Consider the following 23,064-nt stretch of genomic DNA (forward strand, 5'->3'; position numbering starts at 1 on the left):
ATACAGGCTTGTTGTCACTAGTTTCACTCTAAAATACGATATGTTACCAAAGTCTTTTTACATTGACGGTAACTTTACGTCACCGGTTTGACCAGTGTCAGTGAGTTCTTCTCAAGTTCTGGACCTTTTTCATTTTACGACTCGATCAGTTTTGCGATCACCTGATGAAAGAGTCTGTCGCTCGTTTAGCACTCTTTGTGGTTTCATTCGTCTGAACTTCTTCAATGATTTCACCGATTACCGTAGCTTGCTTTGGTAACCTCGCCTCCAGACTTACCATCTTCCCTCGTAATTACAGCCCACGTCGTCAGTTAGCCCAGACTGTGTTATAATTGCCCATGTCGTTTGGTAATTAAGCTAGCAGGCATAATTTAGGTTGTCCCCGTGGGTGACGGTGGTCCGCTTGTTGTCTATTTATCGTACGCCCTCCGTAAACCTCTTTCCGTGTAATGAGGTGCGCTAACTGCCCTTGTTAAGATGCATTTTATAGCCACGTTAGTCATACTGTGTTGTTTTGAAACGCTGAGCAAAATCATCACTGGACTAAGTCGTTAATTAAGCCATTATACTGAGCCGAACTCAACGTTTTTTTTATTTTTCTGTCATCTTTTGTGGACACTGAGGAATATAAAAAGAAAAGTGCACCCGAGTTCATCCAAAAATGAACATTTGCTGAAAATGTATTCACCCTCAGGCCATCCAGGATGTAGGTGAGTTTGTTTCTTCATCAGATATGGAGAAATGTAGCATTACATCACTTGCTCACCAATGGATCCTCTGCAGTGAATGGGTGCCGTCAGAATGAGAGTTTGGACTCATGGCACCCATTCACTGCAGAGGATTAATTGGTGAACAAGTGATATATTTCTCCAAATCTGTTCTGATGAAGAAAAAAACTCAACTGCATCTTGAATGACCTGAGGGTGAATACATTTTTGGTTGAACTATTCCTTTTATAATCTCTTTTTGTCAAGCCGGTCATTATAACCACATAAAACTTTCACTTTGAAGACTTTCTATAGCTGTTGTATTGGACTAATCAGTTCTTGTCCTAAATGATTGATTTTACAGAGCGACTGATTGATGGGTTTTGTCCGTCTCAGTACAGCGTGGCATGCAAGTGTCTCCTTTTGTTTCGCAGATATTATTCATGAACAAGATTGATCTTTTCCAAGAGAAGATTCTCCACTCCGGGCGTCATCTGCGGCATCACCTTCCCCAGTTCAGAGGTGAGAGACGGATCTGTGATTACACATGAATCATGTTTACGTTCTCTGCAGACTCTTGAAAGAAAGTGTATCATTTACTTCAGTTGGCAAGCATTTCTTCTACTGCTCCTAAATAATATTCATTCTTTCTTTATTTGCGTTGTTCACTTTGATTTAGTTGTTTGTTTCATTTATATGCTTTTTTTCTTTTGTTCTTTCATTTGTTCTCATGCTTTTAGACATCCATTCATTTTAAACATTTGTTTGGTTCATTAATTCTTTGTCATTTTTGTTCTCTTTTCAGTTCTTTGTTCTTTTTTCATTAATTTGTTCTTTTGCTTTTGTTTGTTAGATTGTTCTTTCTTCCATTCCTTTGTTCTTTTGTTTGAGTTTGTCATTTTCTTTTGTTTGTTCATTTTGTTTTTCCAATTTATTCTTTCATTATTTGTTTGTTCATACTTTTTAGTCATTTGTCTTTTTCTTTTTAGTTCAGTCTGTCATTTGTTTGTTCTTGTTTTTTCACTCTTTCTTTTGTTCATTTGTTTGTTTATTCTCTTTCATTGTTCATTTTCTATGTTCTTTTGTTTGTTGGTTTCAGTTGTTTTCTCCATTTTATTCATTTGTTTGTTCATTTGCATTCATTTGTTCTTTCTTTTGTTCCTTTCTTCTAGTGTTGTTTTTTTAATTCTTGATCATTTTTTTCTTTTCCCAGCTTGTTCTTGCTTTTCTTCTATTTATTTGTTTGTTTTTATTCTTTTTTTATTTGTTTGTTTGTTCTCTGCTTTATTCATTTAGTTTTTCTCTTTTTTCATTTATTCATTTGTTTTTGCTCTTTGTTTGTTCTGTCCTTTACTCATATTTTGTTTGTTTTTTCACTTCTTTTTTTTCATTTAAGTCATTTAATTTTTCCATCTATTCTATTTTGTTTGTTCATTTTCGTTTTCCAACTTATTCACGTTTGTTCATTCTTTTTTGTTGATTTTTTTTTCTTTTAGTCACTTGTTTGATTTCCTTCTGTTAGTTCTCCTTTCCTTTTTGTTTATTTTTAATTTATTTGTCCATTTTTATTTTGTTCTTTTATTTGTTATTGTTCATTTGCTTTTTTTATTTTCTGTTCTCTTCTCTCCTGTTTGTTTCATTCATTTATATGCCATTTCATTATTTTGGTTGTTTGTAGTCATAGTCTTTTAGTCTTCTTTCTTTCTTTCTTTCTTTCTTTCTTTCTTTCTTTCTTTTGGTTGTTTGTCTTTTAGTCTTGTTCTTTCTTTCTTTCTTTCTTTCTTTCTTTTTCTACTGCTTTCAGACCTTTCAGACAAAGGATTGATATAAATAATCCAATATGACAGTAAAGACGTTTCCAGATATCAAATATTTTGAGGTCACCGTATGCATTTCTTCCAGGTATCTTTATGGTGAACCAGTGAAAGGTGTTGCATATGTGCTGTTTGGTATTGAAATTGATGGTGAAAAGAAGAGACTCACATCTATGAAGCAACTAAATGATGTAAGTTGTTAAACAAGAAAAAAACATTAGTTTAAGTACCTTAAATCAGCTTTATAGTGCAAGACTCTTGTTACTCCATGTTTTATTTTACAGCTGAATGGAGGACATGTTAGTTTGACTTTGGAAGAGATAAAGAAGGCCTATCTTGACACAAATAGCTTACTGGGGTCTTCTGTGTACGTCAAAGCATCAGTAATGACCAGCTCAGGTGGGAAAATCATTGAAAAACAACTTAAAACCACTCACAATCCAATAGCAACTGCATAGCAACCCCTTGGCAACCACTCCAAACTCTTTAGTATGATTATTCTGAGTTTTTGTTTTGAAAAAACAACAAAAACTCTGTCTCCTTTCTTCTCCTCAGGTAGCGACCTTGTGGAAGCAGAGAAATCTGGTATTAAAATTGTAATGTCACCCTACATGCTCTCCATCAGAGACACACCAAAGTATTTCAAACCTGGCCTGCCATTAGCCATGACGGTAATTTTCATTTCTGTTGCGACAATTACTGCTTGAAGACACAAAGTTCACCCTTAATGTTGTTTTAAACCTTTTTGTCTTCATTTGCAGAACAGAAATGGAGAAATTTCCTAGCTGCTCTTTTCCATAAAATTAAAGTGAATGGTGACCACAGGTTGTCAATCACTAAAACAGGAATCTCCAAACTCGGTCCTGGTGGGTCGGTGTCCTGCAGGTTTCCTCAACACACCTGCCTGGAAGTTTCTAGCATGCCTAGTAAGACCTTGATTAGCTGGTTCAGGTGTGTTTAATTAGGGTTGGAGCTAAATTCTGCAGGACACAGGCCCTCCAGAACCGAGTTTGGAGACCCATGCCCTAAAAGGACAGTGTTCTTTTAATTTCATTTATATAGTGTAATAGAATTTATTAATATTTTCATTTTAAGGCTAGAAAAATTGCCATCATCTTAAAGTGGTTGATGTGCAAGCATTGCTCCTGGTTTGACCAGGAGCCGAACGCCAGTCTGTCCTCGTATAGTGCCCACAACCCGAGTTGGAGGCACCTGTCATGACCACCTTCCTTCTGGAGGTCAGTCCCAATGGGATGCCTGACTGAAACAGGCGAAAGTTTTTCCAAGGGGCCACAGTTCTGAAGCAGCGGTGGGTAACCCTGAAATGAAAACATAACAGTCGCCAAACAAGGGAACAGTACATGGCCTTGGAGCCAATATTGGAGGGGCCGCATGTGAAGCAGGCCCAGAGGAATCACAGAGGATGCGGCAAGCATCCTCTGGAAAACTCTTGAGGGGACGTGAAGTCCCAAGTTTGAATGACGTCGCTAGCCGCTGAATTGTCAGGGAGTGTTCCGGTATAATCCATGCCCACATCTGGGCTGAATCGATAACTGTCCCCAGAAAGACAACTCACTGGATTTTTAATAGATTTTTGGCCCAAGCTGCTCCAGGTGGCTGAGCAGCAGCGACCTGTGAGCAATGAGTTCCTCTTCTGATCTGGCTAGTGTTGTCAAAAGACCCGGTACTTCGGTACCAAGTCTGTACTAAAAAAATGAAAACGTTACGGTACCAGGTTTTTTAAAGTACCGGTGGTACCGAGTACCTGGTCAACCCAGTTCTTGATGCGCTATCCGAAAGGTGCGCAGATGCGCTCTCTTCATAAAAGCACTGAGACATGGCGACCTCAAAATGAGGAAACACATCAAACTAACAAAACACTTTAAAGACAGACACCTGGATCAAATGAAAGAGTTCAAGCAGGTAAGTTTCATTTTAATTTTTAATATTTGTGTTTCCCATACATTGATTTATTTGTGGCGGCCCGCCACAATATCAAAACTCACCGCCACAACCAGCTTGTTCTTGCTTTTCTTCTATTTATTTGTTTGTTTTTATTCTTTTTTTATTTGTTTGTTTGTTCTCTGCTTTATTCATTTAGTTTTTCTCTTTTTTCATTTATTCATTTGTTTTTGCTCTTTGTTTGTTCTGTCCTTTACTCATATTTTGTTTGTTTTTTCACTTCTTTTTTTTCATTTAAGTCATTTAATTTTTCCATCTATTCTATTTTGTTTGTTCATTTTCGTTTTCCAACTTATTCACGTTTGTTCATTCTTTTTTGTTGATTTTTTTTTCTTTTAGTCACTTGTTTGATTTCCTTCTGTTAGTTCTCCTTTCCTTTTTGTTTATTTTTAATTTATTTGTCCATTTTTATTTTGTTCTTTTATTTGTTATTGTTCATTTGCTTTTTTTATTTTCTGTTCTCTTCTCTCCTGTTTGTTTCATTCATTTATATGCTATTTCATTATTTTGGTTGTTTGTAGTCATAATCTTTTAGTCTTGTTCTTTCTTTCTTTCTTTCTTTCTTTCTTTTTCTACTGCTTTCAGACATCCTGTAGCACTGTCCTTCCATTAAGACTGAATCCACCGTGTCGGCTTGAGTTTGTAGTTTGGCCGTTTAATCAGCTGGAATGGATCCCGTAGTTTTTACCTCAGGGAGAAAAGGTCAAGACGGACAAGGCTGGAAATTTCTCGCATGATATTGTCTTCTCTCCCCTCCTCCCGCTCCCTCCCTGACACTTGTATATGACAAAGTTAATCCCCCTTCAGATAGATTACAATAAAACCTTTTCACAACTACATTTCACCTGTTAATTCAGACAGACCCAGAAATGTATGGAGGATGAAACCTATGGAGGACGAAACCTGCAAAAACAATAAATACACAAATAAATAAATAAATATGCAAATAAATACATAAATGTCTGTATAAATACACAAATTCTTGTTTAAATACATATAGAAATAATTAAACGTGATTAAAGTAGGCAAATAAATAAAATAAATTAGTGAACAAATGGAAAATGTTTAAGGAAATGCTAAACTCATCCTATTTATTTTCCTTTGATCACTCATTTATTTCTGAATGTAGTTCCACATTTATTTTTCCTCTGCACAACATGCTAATGAGAGGGTGTCAACCATGGACTTGGGGAGGGTCATGTCATAGCTGGGGGCGCGGCTTTCCCGCTGACAGGAGATGCATGGTGTAAATCCAGTATGGCCTACGTAAAGTCACTATTTCTGTTTAACAGAGCAAGATACATAAAAAAAACTGAGCTGTATTGTCCGTACAGTATCTGTGACTTTACAAACGACCCAAAGAAATGGCCAGTGTTGTTTCTTGACGTCATTTTTTGTAACCCGATTGAGTCTCTAGCTAGAGACAACTGTAATATCAGTATCCCATGGTCATCGTGAGATGACTGGTATGAAGTGGTTTAATCGAGGAACAGACAGTTTTTTCCCATTAGTTATCAGAACAGAAAATACAGGTGACAAAAGTATGTTTATTAAGCAAATAACGGTTCAGTATTGCAATTAAGAGCTATGTAAGCATTAATATTTTACACTGGCCACTTAAAATCTTTTATGATTTAACACTCTCATGATTATAACTACAAAACTAACCCTATGAAAACGTGTAAGATAATAATCAGTCCCCTTGACTGATGAAGTTAATATGCATGCGCAGGCAAACGCTCAAGCGCGTCACACACGATCCGCCTACTCTTGCATAATTGACACCCTCTCATTAGCATGTTGCGCAGAGGGGAAAAAAATGTGGAACTACATTTAGAAATAAATGAGTGATCAAAGGAAAATAGTTAGGATGAGTTTAGCATTTCCTTAAACATTTTCCATTTGGCCACCAATTTATTTTATTTATTTGCCTACTTTCATCACGTTTAATTATTTATTTCTGTATTTAAACAAGAATACGTGTATTTATGCACACATCACACATTTAATTTGTGTATTTATTTATTTATTGTTTTTGCAGGTTTCGTCCTCCATAGAAATGCATGCATCATGCAAATGTCAATTTAGCATTGGAGCTTTAGAGATTGATCCCATTCATCAATCCTGCCGTTTGGAGCAGATCTCGTCAGATATTCATAGACTCTCACTTTTTTTTGCTCTCTCTCTTTTTTTTTTTTTTGTGGGGAACACTTCAATTACTTTCACTTCGCCTGTCTTCTCTCGGATGTACAGGGTTTCCTGGTAATGCATAATTAATCATTGATAAATTCATATGTTTTTGAAGCAATCTCCTGTTTTGTTTTTCAAACCAGTGGTTATTGAACTAAATTCATGTTGATATATGTTTTGAAACTGTTGATTTATAGCTTAATTATTCAATATAGAAAATACTTTTGCACCCATGCAAAGGAAAATATTGATATTTCACCTTCTCTGATGTATATATAATGCATTAATTGTAATGCATTCATAGTGTCTTATGATACAGCCTATAATTATTATTTTTTCATACAAATGCATATTTTTACATAAATCTTTTATATATCCAAATAGTAATATAATTAATATAAATTAATACTTTTATTCAGCATGAACACATTAAATTGATCAAAAGTGACCGTAAAATTATTTTTATATAGAAAAAAATTTCTATTTCAAATGAATGCTGTTCTTTTGAACTTTTTATTCATCAAAGAATGCTGAGCAAAAATGTATCACAGTTTTCACAAAATATTAAGCAGGAAAAACTGTTTTTAACACTGATAATAATAAGAAATGTTTCTTGAGCAGCAAATCAGCATATTAAAATGATATCTGAAGGATCGGGAGACACCGAAGACTGGAGTAATGATGCTGAAAATTCAGCTTTGCATCACAGAAATAAATACATTTTAAAACATATTCAAAATAGAAAACAGTTATTTTCAGCTGTGATAATATTGAACTATTTTTACAGTATCAAATAAAGACACTTCTTTCACAAACATCTCCCTGTGTTTTTGTTCACAGGAGCTGACTGTGACGTGGATGCTGCCGCCCGGTTCATCGCCTCAATGTTTGTGTCTCTCAACACGATGCCCAGCAAACTCATCTACCACCACTTCACCACAGCGACCGACACCTCTAACGTACAGGTAGTTTTCCAGGTCGTCATGGACACCATCATCAAGGAGAACCTGGAGGCCGTGTCTCTGCTCTGAGAACCCTTCCTCCTTTAAAAACTCAATAAAGACTCACGGATGAGCCCTTCACAATGCTGATGGTATTTATTGTATATGATGCTCTGATATTAATCAGAATGCACACTTTTCATGAAGCAATAACTGAATAAATGCCAGTTTATTTTTTTTCTTGCTTATATAAAATATCTACTAAAAATGCAATAATCAACCCATACGAATCACATATTATGCTTTGGAAGTGTATAATATGTATTTAAAGAGTAAATTATGCTGTCCTTTGAGTGGTTGAGTTGCTTGTCCAAGCATCCCATAATTTTCCACCTGACATCCCCCACTTCCTGTGTGTACGTTACCATGGCTAATCATCACTTATAAAATAACCTTTTCCCCTTGTGTAAATCTTTGCCCAACACAGTCCATTCAGAGATTGAACACCCTGTCAGGGTCCAGTGTGTTGTTTTTGAGTTTTTTTGTGGTATGAATCATCTTTTGCTTTTGACTTATTTGTGATCCAGCACTTTTATAGTTGTTGAGTCTTGGTGAGTCAATCTGAAATGGTTTTATTTTACCAAGGTGAGCCAAACGCGCACACACACATCTATATGAAGCATAATCATACCTGTAGCAAATTTTTTGTAAATCCATTTGAAATAATGTTGCTTTACCCATTTATTCATTTAGTGAGATTTAGTTGATATAAAATGTATCTTTGCTATTTAAATGCTGTATGTTGCGCCACTTTTCGTGGTAAATTCAAGTTACTCTTTTGTAAATGCAAAAAAACCCACTGTGAATAGAAACATCATTAAAACCTAACATTAATGTTTTTGATATTTTGTTTTGTGCTGATTTCTCACACAGTGAATGGTATGAAACAAATCACGCCAGCCCAAATGCACAACACAAGCGTACACAGAATGAATGTAATATCTTTCAAGTTTAATAAAATAAAGAAAACATCTTTGAAAGTTTTTGCTCATAACAGTGAACTCTTTTTATGAACATTTAATACATCTGGAAGTAGGTACAGGTGACGGGTGGGCGCAGAGAAGAACAGATCGAACAGAAAATACCTCTCCGTTTTGTTTCTGTGGATTTCCTATTTTTCCTTTTACAAATTTAAAGCAGCGAACTTCACATTGTGTGAACCAGGGGTGCTCAGAACTGCTCTCCAAGATCTATTTTCCTGCAAAATATAGCTAAAACTACGTGTGTTCACACTAGAAGTGACTTGAATTCGGTTTGACTTCACTTTGCTAGATACTAAACTAAAAGCAGTCTCTTTACTGTAGCCTACATTTTATGTCTTGATGACCAAATTTAATTTTAAGAAGAATAAGGGGTTTTTGTGTATCACAAAACCATGTCCAACTTATTTTTAATTTATGTAAGAGCGGGCGCGGCCATTATGTAACTTGAATGTGCCAGACTTCCGATTATTTTTAGCGGCTCGTTATGCTGCTTGATATTGCAAACTTGCTTATATTATCATATTATTTTAATGCCGTGTCGTAATTATAAACATACTGGTTTGTAGCGCAAATAGTTTTACTGTTTACTTCACCTTTAAAAAAATAAATAAATCTTCCCGTTCCCGCTGTTTACCTATAGCGAATGAATCGAATCTCTCGCTCATTCACATAACTTTCGCTGCTGCGAAATAAGGTGGATGGATTTATAATATCACTCGAAATGAAAATGATTATTATTGGTACATAACTAAACTTTGCTGGAAAGTATATCTTCAGGAGCAGCGCTGAACATCCCTGGTGTAAATCAAGTAAACATTCAATGTCTACAGCGCGCCTCACTGCCTTGGCTGTACATACTCCTGAAATGGAAGAGACTTTGGGTCGGGGAGGGAGAGAGACGGGTTCCGCTCAGGGGGTGAAGCAGTCCAGCGAATCGAGCGACAGAAACACGTCTGCTTTGCACCGAAACGTACTTGAACCGTCCTGAACCAGCTCGCAGCTCTGTAGGTTTGGAGAAATGTCCTTTACGCAGATGGCCTGAGGGGAAAAACGGCACGGTAAACGTTAATCGAAGTTATGGTTCTGATGCCTGAATTGACGTTTACGTCGTTCTTACTTTTTTTTTCTCCAAAAAATAATAAAAAAAAACAGATCAGGCGTCAAAGAAAAAGATATTGTCTACATTAAATCTGACTCTCTGCATGTATATGTATATGTATATATGTATATGTATGCATGCTATAATAGTTATCAACCAAGTCATTTCATGATTTCAGAGGATGCTGAAAGCAACCAAATTATAAATTTTTATAGGTTTTAATGTTTAAACATCCTTTTCATTTGTAAGACGATTTTAGAATCTGGAAACATGAAAGAATTCAAAAAAAAAAACATTTAGGTTTTTTTTCTTGCTTTTGTAGGCCGATTGTTAATATATGTTAATGTACATTCAAACATATATAGAACATTTGAATATACATTAATGTAATTCATATGTTTCTGAAATGTTCTGAATATATGTTCATATTTGAATACTCATCAAGTATGATTTGTATTGCATTGTAAATTTGTCGTTAGTAATTTATGTAAAAAGTTATGTAACTATAAAGAAAAATCATGTTTTTTAAGTTCACATATATATATTTCTAATTGAATACTGAGTAACTTCTGCTCAGTTTTAAATTAAAATGTAAAATTTAGAATTTTATAAAATATTTAGAATTTATTTAAATATTTTTTATAAACTTTGAAATAAAATAACATTTAAATAAAGTGTATATATAGCCTATGCTTTTCATCAAATATAATAGAATTTACCATGTTTTTAAGAACTGGAGTTTGTCTGCTGCTGAAGTCGGGCATCACGCTGTTGGAGACGCCGGGGGTCTCGCTGCTGTCCAGCGCTGATTCTGTCTCAGATCTGCGCACATACGGCGACCTCCGGATCCCGGACAGCAAACCCGAGGCTCTCCCGACGGAATAGTAGCTCGGCCCGGTGGACTGCTTGTACCAGGCGTCTGTAGGATGGCTGGAGATGAGGATGGAAACAGCCACGAACGCCAGCACGGATCTGACGGACCTCTCCATTGCGCACTGGACCCAAACGCGTGTGTTGTGGTCTATGATGCCTCGTAGCTTTTGGATTGATGTTCTGCACATCTGGAGTTTATATATACCCCTCGGAGTCGTGATCTCGTTCGTCATTCCCCACTAGATGATTCATATTTCCGGCCAATAGGATTGATTTGCGCGACTTTGCGCGTTTGGAGACGGCTGGGGAACATTTAACGTCAGGTGGATGTGATGTGTGACGGGTTAATATTGTTTCTCTGTCACCGAACCTGTCTATATTGATCAATAAACGTCTTTCTGGCGTCACAGCGCAAATTAGAAAAGAGAAAATCACGTGCGTAAAGACGCACATACGCCTGAACCAATGTAACAATATTTTAAATAATTGCTATATGAAATCTAAGTGCGTAGTACCTTAAAATTAAGTCTCATTAATAAGTGATTTAAAATATTGATTTATTGACTTCTCTGTAATTGCACATTTGGATAAACGTCACACGGTTTAACCAGGTTGACAGATTTCTAAATCATTTAAATGAGAGAGCACTTTCAATATAGTAATTCAAACAGCCATAACAAACTTGAGTTTATAATAAAAACAATAAAATGCAAAAATATTTTGAAATCTAGTTTCTTAGGTATCTGAGATGACATTTAAGTAAGCCAAAAAGTAGTTTATTATTATCACTATTATCATTAAAATATTAGTATTATTCGATAGTTATTTGTAATAAAACAATAATGCAAAATGTAAATACAACAATGTAATTTTGAAATGACAGCCAAAAAGTAATGCATATAATAATAATATTTACAATTAATATTTAAAATTATACAAAAATGAAATTTTGATATGTTGTTCCTTAGGTATTTGAGATGACATGTATAAAATATATATTAAAATTATAATATGATAAAGTTAATTGATTGACAATCTCTCAGAAATGAAACTAGGAAGGCAGAGGACATGTATATGGAGTCTATGGTAATGAAAACACAGTGTCAAATCCAATATGATCAAATATTTTCAAATAAAGAGGTAATATAAAAAAAAAGAGATATAAAAAAAGAGATGCGATAATTTTGACTTTTGCTATTTCAAATGTTTATTAACATTTTCAATATAAAAATACAAATATAATCTTTCAGTTCTCATATTAAACCATTTAAACCAAGGGTGTCAAACTCAGTTCCTGAAGGGCCGGAGCCCGGCAGAGTTTAGATTCAACCCTAATTAAACACACCTGATCCAACTAATCAAGTCATTCAGGCTTATTTGAAAACTATATGGTATGAGTGTTGGAGCAGGGTTAGAACAAAACTCTGCAGGGCTCCGACCCTTCAGGAATTGAGTTTGACACCCCTGATTTAAACAGTTTTCTCTCAGATTTTAGGCACTCATAGTCCATTGTACAGTGGTCGGCACTGCGGTTCCAGCTTGGTCTCGAGGACCGCATCCGGCTCACACACCCACGGATCGTCTGTTTGCCACTGCCACTTCAGCAGCTGATCCCCCAGGCTCTTCAGAACCGGGGTGTAGGCCGGATCACCAGCTAGGTTCCACCTCTCCGTCGGATCTGACTGGATGTCAAACAGCTCCCACCTCTCCCGGTAGTAATACTCCTTTAGGGTCTTAAACCAGCCTGTGGGCTGGCCTGACTGAGTCCGGTTTAACAGATCCTGGAAGGTAGGGGACACGTAGAAGTCCTGGTCTATAGGGAAGGGCATGCGGTAGTGCATGTTGTGCAGGAGGCGGTAGCGGCCCTGGTGGATGGAGCGCATTGGGTAAAACATAGTGACCTCGTGGAGACTCTGGCTGGCATAGACGGTGACCCAGGACGGTTCTGAGATCAGGGCTGGGAGAAGAGACTGACCTGTCAACACAACCGGACGAGCCCCTGAGAGACTGTATGATGGATATGGCAAAGAAAACCAGTCCAGTATGGTGGGAGTGATGTCTGGGAAAAAAGTGAGAGATGCTGTTTTACAGTGTCATACAATTAACGCACAAGTTAATTGTTAAAAATCGAAAATGTTGTCACATTGCCAATAATCTGTGAGTAAATAGAAAGATATGGCCTTAAACACAGAATCAAGTGCAAAAAGGTGCAATAATACGGGACGCCATTTTTAAATATCGTACGAACAACTTGCAATTCATACAAATATAAAATGTTACACTGGCAATAATTGGAGCAAAAAATGAAAATGTGAGCTTAAACACAGAATCTAGAATGAAAATGTGCAATAATGAGGGATGCCATTTTATAATATCGTACGAACAACTTGTGATTCATAAAAATAGAAAAAGAAAGTTATTATATTGACAATAATCTGTCAGTAAATAAAAAGATATGGCCTTAAACAGAATCAATTGCGAAAACGTGTAATAGTGAGGGACGCCATTTTTTAATGTTGTACAAATAACTTGCGATTTGTACAAATATAAAATGTTACACTGGTAATAATTTATGTAAATACAAAAATGTGACCTTAAACAGAATCTAGCATGAAAATGTGCGATAGCCATTTCGTAATATTGTATGAACAACTTGTGATTCATAGAAAAGGAAATTGTTATACACATATGCTATGCAATTTGTCGTACAGTAGAAATATATCTGTGCAATTATCTAGACTTGAAACACAGAAACGAGTGCAATAAGGTGTAATAGTGAGATGCAGTTTTTTCTAAATTTGTACAAAAAACTTGATATAGAGAAATAAATTGTTGTACACAGACACTATGTTGGTAACAATGTCACTGGCAATAATTTGAGTAAATATAAAAATGTGACCTTAAACATAGAATCTAGCACAAAAATGTGCAATAATGAGGAATGCCATTTCATAATATCGTATGAAGATGTGAAAATATAAAAAAATGGTGTACAAAAATGTGACCTTAAACACAGAATCTAGCATGAAAATGTGCGATAGCCATTTCGTAATATTGTATGAACAACTTGCGATTCATAGAAAAGGAAATTGTTATACACATATGCTATGCAATTTGTCGTACAGTAGAAATATATCTGTGCAATTATCTAGACTTGAAACACAGAAACGAGTGCAATAAGGTGTAATAGTGAGATGCAGTTTTTTCTAAATTTGTACAAAAAACTTGATATAGAGAAATAAATTGTTGTACACAGACACTATGTTGGTAACAATGTCACTGGCAATAATTTGAGTAAATATAAAAATGTGACCTTAAACATAGAATCTAGCACAAAAATGTGCAATAATGAGGAATGCCATTTCATAATATCGTATGAAGATGTGAAAATATAAAAAAATGGTGTTACATAGGCATTAATCTGTCAGTAAATAGAAAGATATGGGCTTAAACACAGAATCAAGTATGAAAATGTGCAATAGTGAGGGATGCCATTTTTTTAATACTGTATGAACAATTTGTGATTCGTACAAATATAAAATGTTACACTGGCAATAATTTATATAAAAATGTGCCTTTAAACAGAATCTAGTGCGAAAAGGTGCAATAACGAGGGATGCCATTTCATATTATCGTATGAACAACTTGTGATTTGTAAAAACATAAAATGTTACATTGGTAAAAATTTGAGTAAATATAAAAATGGGACTTCAAACAAAGAATCTAGTACAAAAAGGTACAATAATGAGGGATGCCATTTTTTATATTGTATAAACAATTTAAATTTTGCTAAATTGGCAATAATTTGTCAGGAAACAAAAATCTGTATGGAAAACTTGCTATTCATAGAAAAGGAATTCATCATTCAGTAGAAATATATTATTTTCTAGACTCGAAAAACAGAAATGACAGCAAAATGGTGTAATAGTGAGATGTAGTTTTTCTAAATTGTACAAAAAACTTGCTATTCGTAGAAAAAACAATTGTCGTACACATACACTATGTTGGTAATAATCCCATTGGCAATAATTTAAGTAAATAAAACAATGTGACCTTAAACAGAATCTAGCACAAAAATGTGCAATAATGAGGGATGCCATTTCATAATATCGTATGAAGATGTGAAAATATAAAAAAATGGTGTTACATAGGCATTAATCTGTCAGTAAATTCCCCATTCCGCTCTCTCCATTCCCAAACTTTTCACAGAACATTCCATACTGAGGCTGGGAATGGCCGCAACGGTGAGGATCATGGAATGCCACGTAGAGAAAGAACGGCCGTTCCTCTTCCATCTCACTACTCTCCTCTTTCTGGCTTTGGAAGAACTTCCGGACAAGGAGCTTGATCTTGGTGATATTCCGACCCACCTGAAGAACGGAATTGGTCTCTTCAGTGTAGGCGAAATCAAACGGGTATACAGGGCATGGACCCACGTGTTTTTTCCCAATGATACCTTTCCCAAAAAAAGCAATCATGAATTCAGTATAACTCCAAAATTTTCCAAGTTTTACTAGTTCATGCTTTGAGTGTTCAGTAACAAATCATAAGCTGGTTTTCTCTCAATACTGGATTTCTGCATGTGTCAAACGTGTCAAAAAGTTTTCAAAATTTGTATGAAACTTTACATTTCGTAGAAAAATAAATTGACGTAATCATACGCATCTGTCATTTGGTAGAAAGATAGTTGCATTATTATCAGGACTCAAAACAGAAACAATCCCAAAAGTCATAATAGTTGGATGCTACTTATATATATATACAGTGGGTACGGAAAGTATTCAGACCCCCTTCAATTTTTCACTCTTTGTTATATTGCAGCCATTTGCTAAAATCTAAAATAGAAATAAGCACAAAAAAGTGCAGTTTTGAGCCGCTTTTTACTATGATACAAAAACACTTACTAAAAAACAAATTGTTGCGAAAAATGTGTTATACTGATACAAATTTGTATTTCAGGAGAAAGTTCTTCTATCATCTGACCTAAAATACATAAATGAGCCACAAAATGTGTGTGAGGCAGATTTTTGTTTTAGAGTCTTAAAAATAACTGGCTTTTCTTCATACAAATCTACATACAGATATGATACATTGGTACACATCAGTCACTACAGAAAAACAAACAAAAAAAAAAACAACAGTTGTCCTGTCATGTCCTATCATCTGGCCTTGAACACAAAAACAAATGTTAAAGACTTTAGTTTTTTTTCAGTCGTATGAATTATTTGCTACACTACACTGGCACAAATCTGTCATTCAGTAGAGTTTTTCTGTTATCTGGCTTCAAACACAGAAACGTGCATTAACATGAAAATTAATATTTTAAGCATAGTTTTATTCACAGTTTAATAGATCTTCATCGTACCTGTGCGAATGTTGGCTTGTTTCAGAAGAAGAGGAAGACTCTGCACTCCATCAAATGAGTTAAAGTGATGAACTCCCTGATGGAGGCCGTACATCCCATTCTGGTGCTGTTGATCAGAAAGACAGTTCAAGGCAAGTTTATCCAATGGTCAAGGCTAAAATGGAGACTTTTACCTTCTGGTTACCTGTGGTAGTCCAGTCAGGATGGTGGAACGACTGGGTGAGCAGCTGCTGACGGAGGTGAAGGCGTTCTCGAAGATCACACTGCGCTCAGAAAGAGCCCGGAGATGAGGGGTCTGGACCACAGTGTTGTTGTAGACATCCGTTTCGAACCCACCATCATCAGCTGTTGTACAACAGAACATAGACACAACATTAATACAACATAACAATACAAGCATCAAAACAACATCAATCTAACATAACAATACAAACATCAAAACAACCTTTAATACAACATAACAGCAATACAAACAAAACAACGTAAAAACAACAGAACACAAACAAAAAAACAACATAAATACAAGATAACAACAACACAGACATAACTGTATAAATTAGTTATTTTGTCAAATCAGTATTTACAAAAACCCATGATTGTGTTTTACTACACACCAATGATGAGAAGCACATTTCTTCTTCTGCACTCTCCTATATCACAACAAACCAGAAGACACAACAAAGTCCACGCGAACAGAAACGACATTTTAGTGTCATTTGCCTCCAGAAATGTTACTAGAGCAAATGGAAAAGTCTTCACTTTGTTTACACTCAGCGAGACAAACTTCCGCCCTGTGAATCCATCACATGACCGCGATCAGCTGACATGAAGCCTCAGCCAATCGCGTCGCGCGTCGCCGCTGACGCCACCAAGGGGCTGTTGTTCAGTTTTCTGTCAAACAAACCGCGATACACGCCAGAGTCGCTTTGATTGCTCAAATGTTTCATTGTATATGTGTGTTTTGATGTAAATAAAAAGATTACTGCAGCGGAATGTTTGAACTCCGATGAAGCGCGAGGCTCAAAGGCATCTTTGAGGTTTGATCTTTAACTTGATTTCACATTGTGCCTCTTAACATTGATCTTAACTTTCAGTTTGGTTTGTAAATACGATTATCTAACTGATATTATTATTATTATTATTATTATTATTATTATTTAGTATGTTTTTTTAAATTTGCATTGCACTGGGTACTTAGATCATGAGATCCTTTTAAAATGTCACGATTCATGTCAAAACTCTTACCAAATCAGATTTAACTGTATTTTTAGGCCCATTTGCGATGTTTGATTACTTTCTTTCGTCCATTTTAGTTATTCTTTAAGAGTGTTTTTCTTTGCATTTTACATTTTGGATCTTGTTACTGTAATGCAAAAAATAAAATCAATAAAATCTTGTTACTTGAATACAAAACATAAATAAAACAGCATGTAATAATGCATTATTGGTAATAGCAATATATTTATGCTAGAATTTGACATTTTATTAATTTTTAAGGGTATTTTTACGGCCATTACGAATTTCTTTCTTTGCATTTTTTTCTTTGCTTGATAGCTCCACCCTTCTCATGAACTCTGCCACATCCTTGTTTGTCCACACCATCTGAGTGGCGTTCAGCATCCTGGATGAAGCACTACAGCTCTTTTCATGATCCTTAACTGATGGTGTTTTGGTGGAGCTGAAGGACAGCAGATCTTGGATCTTCTGATGGAGCGGGTGACGGGTATCTGCTGGTTTGCTGCCCTGCGCTCTTGTTTTCCCATACTCACCTGGCTGCCCAGGTATAACCTGACCTGGCTGAAGATGGACCTGATCGCGGGTCTGACGGTGGGTTTGACCGCGGTTCCTCAGGCTCTAGCCTACGCGGAAGTGGCCGGTTTACCTGTGCAGGTAAGAACATTCACGTTATTCCAGAGACTGAGACTGAGGAGGGTTTTCTTGACACAGTGTTTGTTTATTCGTTTTCCAGTATGGCCTGTATTCTGCATTCATGGGTGGTTTCATCTATTGTGTATTTGGGACATCTAAAGACATCACGCTGGGCCCGACCGCCATCATGTCCCTGCTGTGTTCGGCGTATATCGGTGGAGATCCTGTGTTTGCGGTGGTGCTCACACTGCTGTGCGGCGTAATCCAGGCAGGAATGGCTCTGCTGAGACTGGGTGAGATGGAAAATGGGCTTAAAGGGATAGTTCACCTAAAAATGAAAATTCTGTTGTTAATTACTCACCCTCATGTCGTTCCAAACCTGTAAGACCTTTGTTCATCTTCAGAACACAAATGAAGATATTTTTGATCGAATCCGAGAGCTTTCTGGCCCTGCATATGTTCAAGGCCTAGAAAGGTTACAAGGACATCATTAAAATAGTCCATGTGACATCAGTTGCATTGCTGCAGGGTCAGAAAGCTCTTGCATTTCATCAAAAATATCTTAATTTGTGTTCCGAAGATGAACGAAGGTCTTACGGGTTTGGAACGACATGAGGGTGAGTAATTAATGACAGAATTTTCATTTTTGGAAGAACTATCCCTTTGATGTCATTATTTAGGTCATATTTTTGCCCTATTTTGGTGTGGTTCATACAAAATTGAGGTAGATAGTCATCTTTATAGTCATTTTAATAATTTTTGTTTTAAATATTTATATATAGCTTTTAATTTGATTTCAGTTTTAGTAATTTTTTTCTAAGTAGTTTTAGTTAACAGTAGCAACACCAATTGTACTGAGTGTAAACTTTTAAACAGATCTTTTTTTGTGGATTGTACTATTAAAAACTATTATTTATTGACATTCTAAGTATATTTATACTCCGAAGTTTACATAAACTTTGACTGAAGTGTTGTCGCCAAGAAGAGAACATTGACTCGGCTGCCTGTAAATCAGGACCGTCTTGAAAACAGGAAGTTTGTGGTTTTTTCTGTCACATAACTATTAGATTCAATTACTTCCTGTGCAAACTTCCTGTACATGACTGTGAAGCCGCACACCAAAATGTAGCAACAGGTTTTAAAAATGTGACAACTGAGGCTGTGGAAGTGACTGAGTTAGATAAAAATAGACAAATATTTTCCTGAGAACGAACTTAGCTGTTTTAAAAAAAAAAATCAATAATAATAAACTAATATATAATTCGTACAAAAAAAGCTTAATTGAATATTTGCTAAATTGAATGTTTTCATAAATATTCATATAACCATTAATATTTAATATATAAAATATGTATAAATAATACTTATTATTAAGTTGGAGCAGTTTTTAAATGTTGTAGATTCATAATAAAATAAACATAGAAACAAATAAACAGAAAAAAAAGATTAATCCAAAAAGTGAATATATTTGTTTTCGAACTGATAATAAAATGTTAAATATTGTTTTTAATGTTGTTGTTACAACATTTTGAGCACTTTTTATGATGAAATGTGAATTCATAAATAAATTAAATAATAATCCAATTAATAATCCAAACAAGCTAAATTGAGCATTTGTGTTTTCAGAAATAATAATATATTCAATATTTTCTTTTATACATTTTAATAGTAATAATAAATATTATGATGATTATTATTATTATATGCACTTTTATGCATATATATATATATATATATATATATATATTTATATCTGTTTGTTCATTAGGTTTCCTCTTGGACTTCATCTCATATCCAGTAATTAAAGGCTTCACCTGTGCTGCTGCTGTCACCATCGGCTTCGGTCAGGTCAAGGTCAGAGTCTCACGCTAGAACAATCACTTACGCCTCTCGTCAATTCATTTGCATGATTCTTATATGTCCTTTAAGATCTGTGAAGAGTTGTGTCAATCCGCTTCGTTTGTGCAGAATATTCTGGGTCTGAAGGAGATCCCACAGCAGTTCTTCTTACAGGTTTACTACACCTTCCACAAGATCCCTGAGGCCAGGTGAGCACACACATATATGTCTGACCAATGAACAGCTGCTTCCTGTAGTGTTAAATCGTCTTGTCTAAGTGCGTATCTCAATCATCTGTGTTCTCAGAGCTGGAGATGTGATTCTGGGTCTGTGCTGTCTGTTCTTTCTGGTCATGTTGACGCTGATGAAGAATTCTCTGGGTTCGTCTGAAGACGAGGCTCCTCTCCTCATCCGGTCTACCCGCAGGCTGGTGTGGAGTTTAGCTACTAGTGAGTGCTCAAAAAACTCTTGTGAATCTGTAATGTAACCGACAGATGTTTATATACAATCTTCTTGTGTCGCAGTCCGGAATGCTCTGGTCATCATAGCAGCGACGGCTGTTGCGTATTCCGCTGAGGTCGCCGGACACCATTTCTTCAGTCTCACCGGGAAAACTGCCAAAGGACTGCCTCCTTTCAAAGCCCCGCCCCTTTCAGAGACTGTAGCCAATGGCACGGTGATTACTTTCAGCGACATCGCGAAGGTGAGTTTTTGATACAAATCTTTCATAGTTTTTGATGTCAAGGACCTCCATCAAAAAGAGCAGCCTCAAAATGCATTATTAATTTATTATTATTTTTTTATAATTTGTCAGTAGAGTGAGATAATCATGATTTTTGTTTGTTATAATATAAAAAATGCTATAATACAATTATATTTGTTATAAAAATGCTATAATACAATTATATTTGAATGCTATAATACAATTATATTTAATTTAAATTTATACTTAAGAATATAAATTATTTGAGGCAGTTAAAAACATTTAAAATGATATTGTGTATATATATATATATATATAGAATATATATAATAATTTAAATGTAAAATTTAAATATTAAAGATATTTAAATATTAATTAAATATAAATAAAACTTAAAATAATGTTTATGTGTATACTGTATAGAAAATGTATGGAAATAAAATTAAATACATTAAAATAGATCAAATAATACAAATAAATTGTAAATAGATTAGAATAATCATTATTATTCTATTGTTTGGAAAATAGTACCCAAAAATGTATTCTTCTTTCACAATTAAATGTGAAATTAAGTGTAATTTAAAAAATAAAATTTAGGTAAAATGATCTAAATATAAAGTCAGCTATATATTTTCTGTATATATAAACACATTTATATTGTGTAGGAAAAACTTAAATTATAAAAAGTATTATATTGTATTATAAAGACAAAATGTTCTTTCTATAAATATAAATGTAAGCTATTTTTAATATTTATGAAACTAATGTATATATTCTGTATACTATTAATAGAATAATAAAATATTTAATAATAATATATATGATAAAAATAGTAAATATTTTAAAAGTGCGCCCCCTTGTGGTACTTGGACCCCAGAAAATTGAGCTATCATGTAATACCACATTTCAGAATATTAAACTATAGTATTAGTAAAGTATATGTGACATTTGAGAGATTATAAGTAGCCAATCTAATAGAATAGTGAACATTACTGACCAATCAGGTGTATTTTCTCAGGATTTAGGCGGCGGTCTGGCTGTTATTCCTTTAATGGGCGTCTTAGAGAGCATCGCTATTGCGAAGGCTTTCGGTAAGAGCTTCAAAGTGTCCTTACTTTTGTATATACCAACACAGATGCTGTTTAGACACATTTAACACTTTTTTTCTCTCCATGCAGCCAGCAAGAATAACTACCGAATCGATGCTAACCAAGAGCTCTTTGCCATCGGTGAGAGATTCTCTTCTTTCACGATGTTTTATCAGAGTGTAAATCGGTCGTTTCTCATTATAATGTTGTTTTTGCAGGTCTCACGAACATCATGGGCTCGTTTGTGTCGGCGTATCCCGTCACGGGCAGCTTCGGAAGGTCCGTCTGCAAGCTAAACGCGAATGCTAAAGTGTCTGTTGGTTTGCTCTTCGCTAAGTAAGTGTTTTGATGTGGTGTTTTCTGACAGAACCGCTGTGAACTCTCAAACCGGAGTGTGTTCGCCCGCTGGAGGGATCGTCACAGGTGACACACACTCTTTGCGATCAGGTTGACATTTAAAATGTGGACAGCATCTGAAGGTGTGTGTTTTTGGGCAGGTGTGATAGTGCTGCTGTCGCTGGCGTTCCTCATGCCGCTCTTCTTCTACATCCCTAAAGCGTCACTCGCTGCCGTCATCATCTGCGCCGTCAGTCCCATGATAGACTTCAGAGTGCCAGTCCAGCTCTGGAGAGTCAAGAGTGAGACTTTACAGCACATATTTTGACTATAGAAACATTTTGTATGCTTTCAAATCTCATTGTTTACCTCAGGACTCGATCTGCTGCCATTCTTGGTGACGTTTGTGGTCAGTTTCTGGGAGGTGCAGTATGGCATTGTGGGAGGTGTGGTTGTTTCTGGATTCATGCTGTTGTATATCGTGGCCAGACCCAAAGTGAAAGTGAGTTTTCAAGTTATGAAATAGCTGAATATGATAGATGCGGCCTGTGAGCTGTAAATGAAGGACTTTTATTCTAGAAATTCACTTTATGTTTGAGTTTTAGCATGTGTGCTAGTAGAAATCACTATAAAATAGACAGTTGTACAAAATGTCTTAAAGGTGGGGTAAGCGATTTCAGGTAGCCAATGTTGACATTTGAAATCACCAAAACAAACACGCCCCTACCCCAAAAGGGTCTCGCCCCACACAACACGACAAATCCCAGACAGAAAACTGCTGCTGCGTTCTATTCTTGACGTATTGTCACAAATTTCAAAGATTTTCAACGGTCGCTTTGTCGCGTCCAGTGTAAGTTACTAGACAGACTTTAGCTGTTGCGGCGCAGACACGGTGTTGTTACTATGTAGAAGAAACAAAGCAACCTCGGCGTCCGATCGCAGGCCTTCTGCTCCTTGAGTTCTCTCCAGCGCTGGAAAGCTGATCCGATATTTACACGGGTCCTACTTCTTGCCTTATTGCCTTAAGCCTTATTTTGTTCCGCAGACGTTTTCCTCTTTTGTTTTTTATCCGCCATCTCTATCTTTCTGTCGCTCGGCTCGCTAATGCCTAATGTCCATCCTGTGCACTGAGCGCTCTCCTCCACATGAGTAGACACGCCCCTTACTGCTGATTGGCTACAAGTTTGTTTTGCTAGTCGGCCTGAATCAGTTTTCTAAAGCGTTTTTGAAAAATC

The 23,064-nt window shown here is 35.7% G+C and overlaps 4 protein-coding genes across 4 annotated transcripts in view; 2 read left to right on the forward strand and 2 right to left on the reverse strand.

The window, feature by feature from the left end:
• Positions 1–8,579, forward strand: part of LOC107663576 (guanine nucleotide-binding protein G(o) subunit alpha-like) — a 42,114-nt gene extending 33,535 nt beyond the window's left edge. Inside the window, exons 8-9 of the mRNA XM_016453813.1 lie at positions 1,142–1,229; positions 7,514–8,579. Of these exons, the coding sequence (XP_016309299.1) occupies positions 1,142–1,229; positions 7,514–7,704 (279 nt within the window). The 3' untranslated portion in view covers positions 7,705–8,579. The remainder of the gene's footprint in view (positions 1–1,141; positions 1,230–7,513) is intronic.
• A 706-nt stretch (positions 8,580–9,285) lies between these two features.
• On the reverse strand, positions 9,286–10,969 carry LOC107663585 (neuropeptide B-like). The gene is made up of 2 exons (XM_016453819.1): positions 10,476–10,969; positions 9,286–9,695 (listed from the first exon to the last, which is right to left on the reverse strand). Exons 1-2 carry the CDS (start codon positions 10,860–10,862, stop codon positions 9,567–9,569), a joined length of 516 nt encoding a protein of 171 aa, XP_016309305.1. The 5' UTR covers positions 10,863–10,969; the 3' UTR covers positions 9,286–9,566.
• Positions 10,970–12,049: 1,080 nt separating this feature from the next.
• On the reverse strand, positions 12,050–16,769 carry LOC107663661 (N-sulphoglucosamine sulphohydrolase-like). Its single transcript, XM_016453905.1, has 5 exons — positions 16,609–16,769; positions 16,179–16,339; positions 15,995–16,100; positions 14,796–15,085; positions 12,050–12,719 (listed from the first exon to the last, which is right to left on the reverse strand). The coding sequence occupies exons 1-5, from the start codon at positions 16,697–16,699 to the stop codon at positions 12,129–12,131; spliced, it is 1,239 nt and encodes a 412-aa protein (XP_016309391.1). The 5' UTR covers positions 16,700–16,769; the 3' UTR covers positions 12,050–12,128.
• Positions 16,770–16,849: 80 nt separating this feature from the next.
• The window catches only part of LOC107663565 (sodium-independent sulfate anion transporter-like), a 10,927-nt gene continuing 4,712 nt past the window's right edge, over positions 16,850–23,064 (forward strand). The window contains exons 1-13 of the mRNA XM_016453806.1: positions 16,850–17,031; positions 17,549–17,884; positions 17,964–18,156; positions 19,632–19,717; positions 19,832–19,911; positions 20,009–20,151; positions 20,227–20,405; positions 21,424–21,496; positions 21,584–21,634; positions 21,712–21,772; positions 21,861–21,916; positions 21,991–22,131; positions 22,204–22,331. Coding sequence (XP_016309292.1) covers positions 17,702–17,884; positions 17,964–18,156; positions 19,632–19,717; positions 19,832–19,911; positions 20,009–20,151; positions 20,227–20,405; positions 21,424–21,496; positions 21,584–21,634; positions 21,712–21,772; positions 21,861–21,916; positions 21,991–22,131; positions 22,204–22,331 — 1,374 coding nt within the window. The 5' untranslated portion in view covers positions 16,850–17,031; positions 17,549–17,701. The remainder of the gene's footprint in view (positions 17,032–17,548; positions 17,885–17,963; positions 18,157–19,631; positions 19,718–19,831; positions 19,912–20,008; positions 20,152–20,226; positions 20,406–21,423; positions 21,497–21,583; positions 21,635–21,711; positions 21,773–21,860; positions 21,917–21,990; positions 22,132–22,203; positions 22,332–23,064) is intronic.

The sequence above is a fragment of the Sinocyclocheilus anshuiensis genome, unplaced genomic scaffold (assembly GCF_001515605.1).
Source record: "Sinocyclocheilus anshuiensis isolate Anshui unplaced genomic scaffold, SAMN03320099.WGS_v1.1 scaffold77, whole genome shotgun sequence".
NCBI classification, from domain to species: domain Eukaryota; kingdom Metazoa; phylum Chordata; class Actinopteri; order Cypriniformes; family Cyprinidae; genus Sinocyclocheilus; species Sinocyclocheilus anshuiensis.

Bases quoted from the DNA above. Each gene is read 5' to 3' on its own strand.
- LOC107663585 (XM_016453819.1), bottom strand. From the start codon at position 10,862: ATGACGAACGAGATCACGACTCCGAGGGGTATATATAAACTCCAGATG. The intron at 9,696-10,475 runs GTAAATTCTATT...TTTTCCCCTCAG, and splicing joins CTCCAGTTCTTAAAAACATG to GCCATCTGCGTAAAGGACAT.
- LOC107663661 (XM_016453905.1), bottom strand. From the start codon at position 16,699: ATGTCGTTTCTGTTCGCGTGGACTTTGTTGTGTCTTCTGGTTTGTTGT. The intron at 15,086-15,994 runs GTACGATGAAGA...TTTTTGGGAAAG, and splicing joins ACAAGCCAACATTCGCACAG to GTATCATTGGGAAAAAACAC. The intron at 12,720-14,795 runs CTGACAGATTAA...ATTGTATGACAC, and splicing joins AGAGCGGAATGGGGAATTTA to TGTAAAACAGCATCTCTCAC.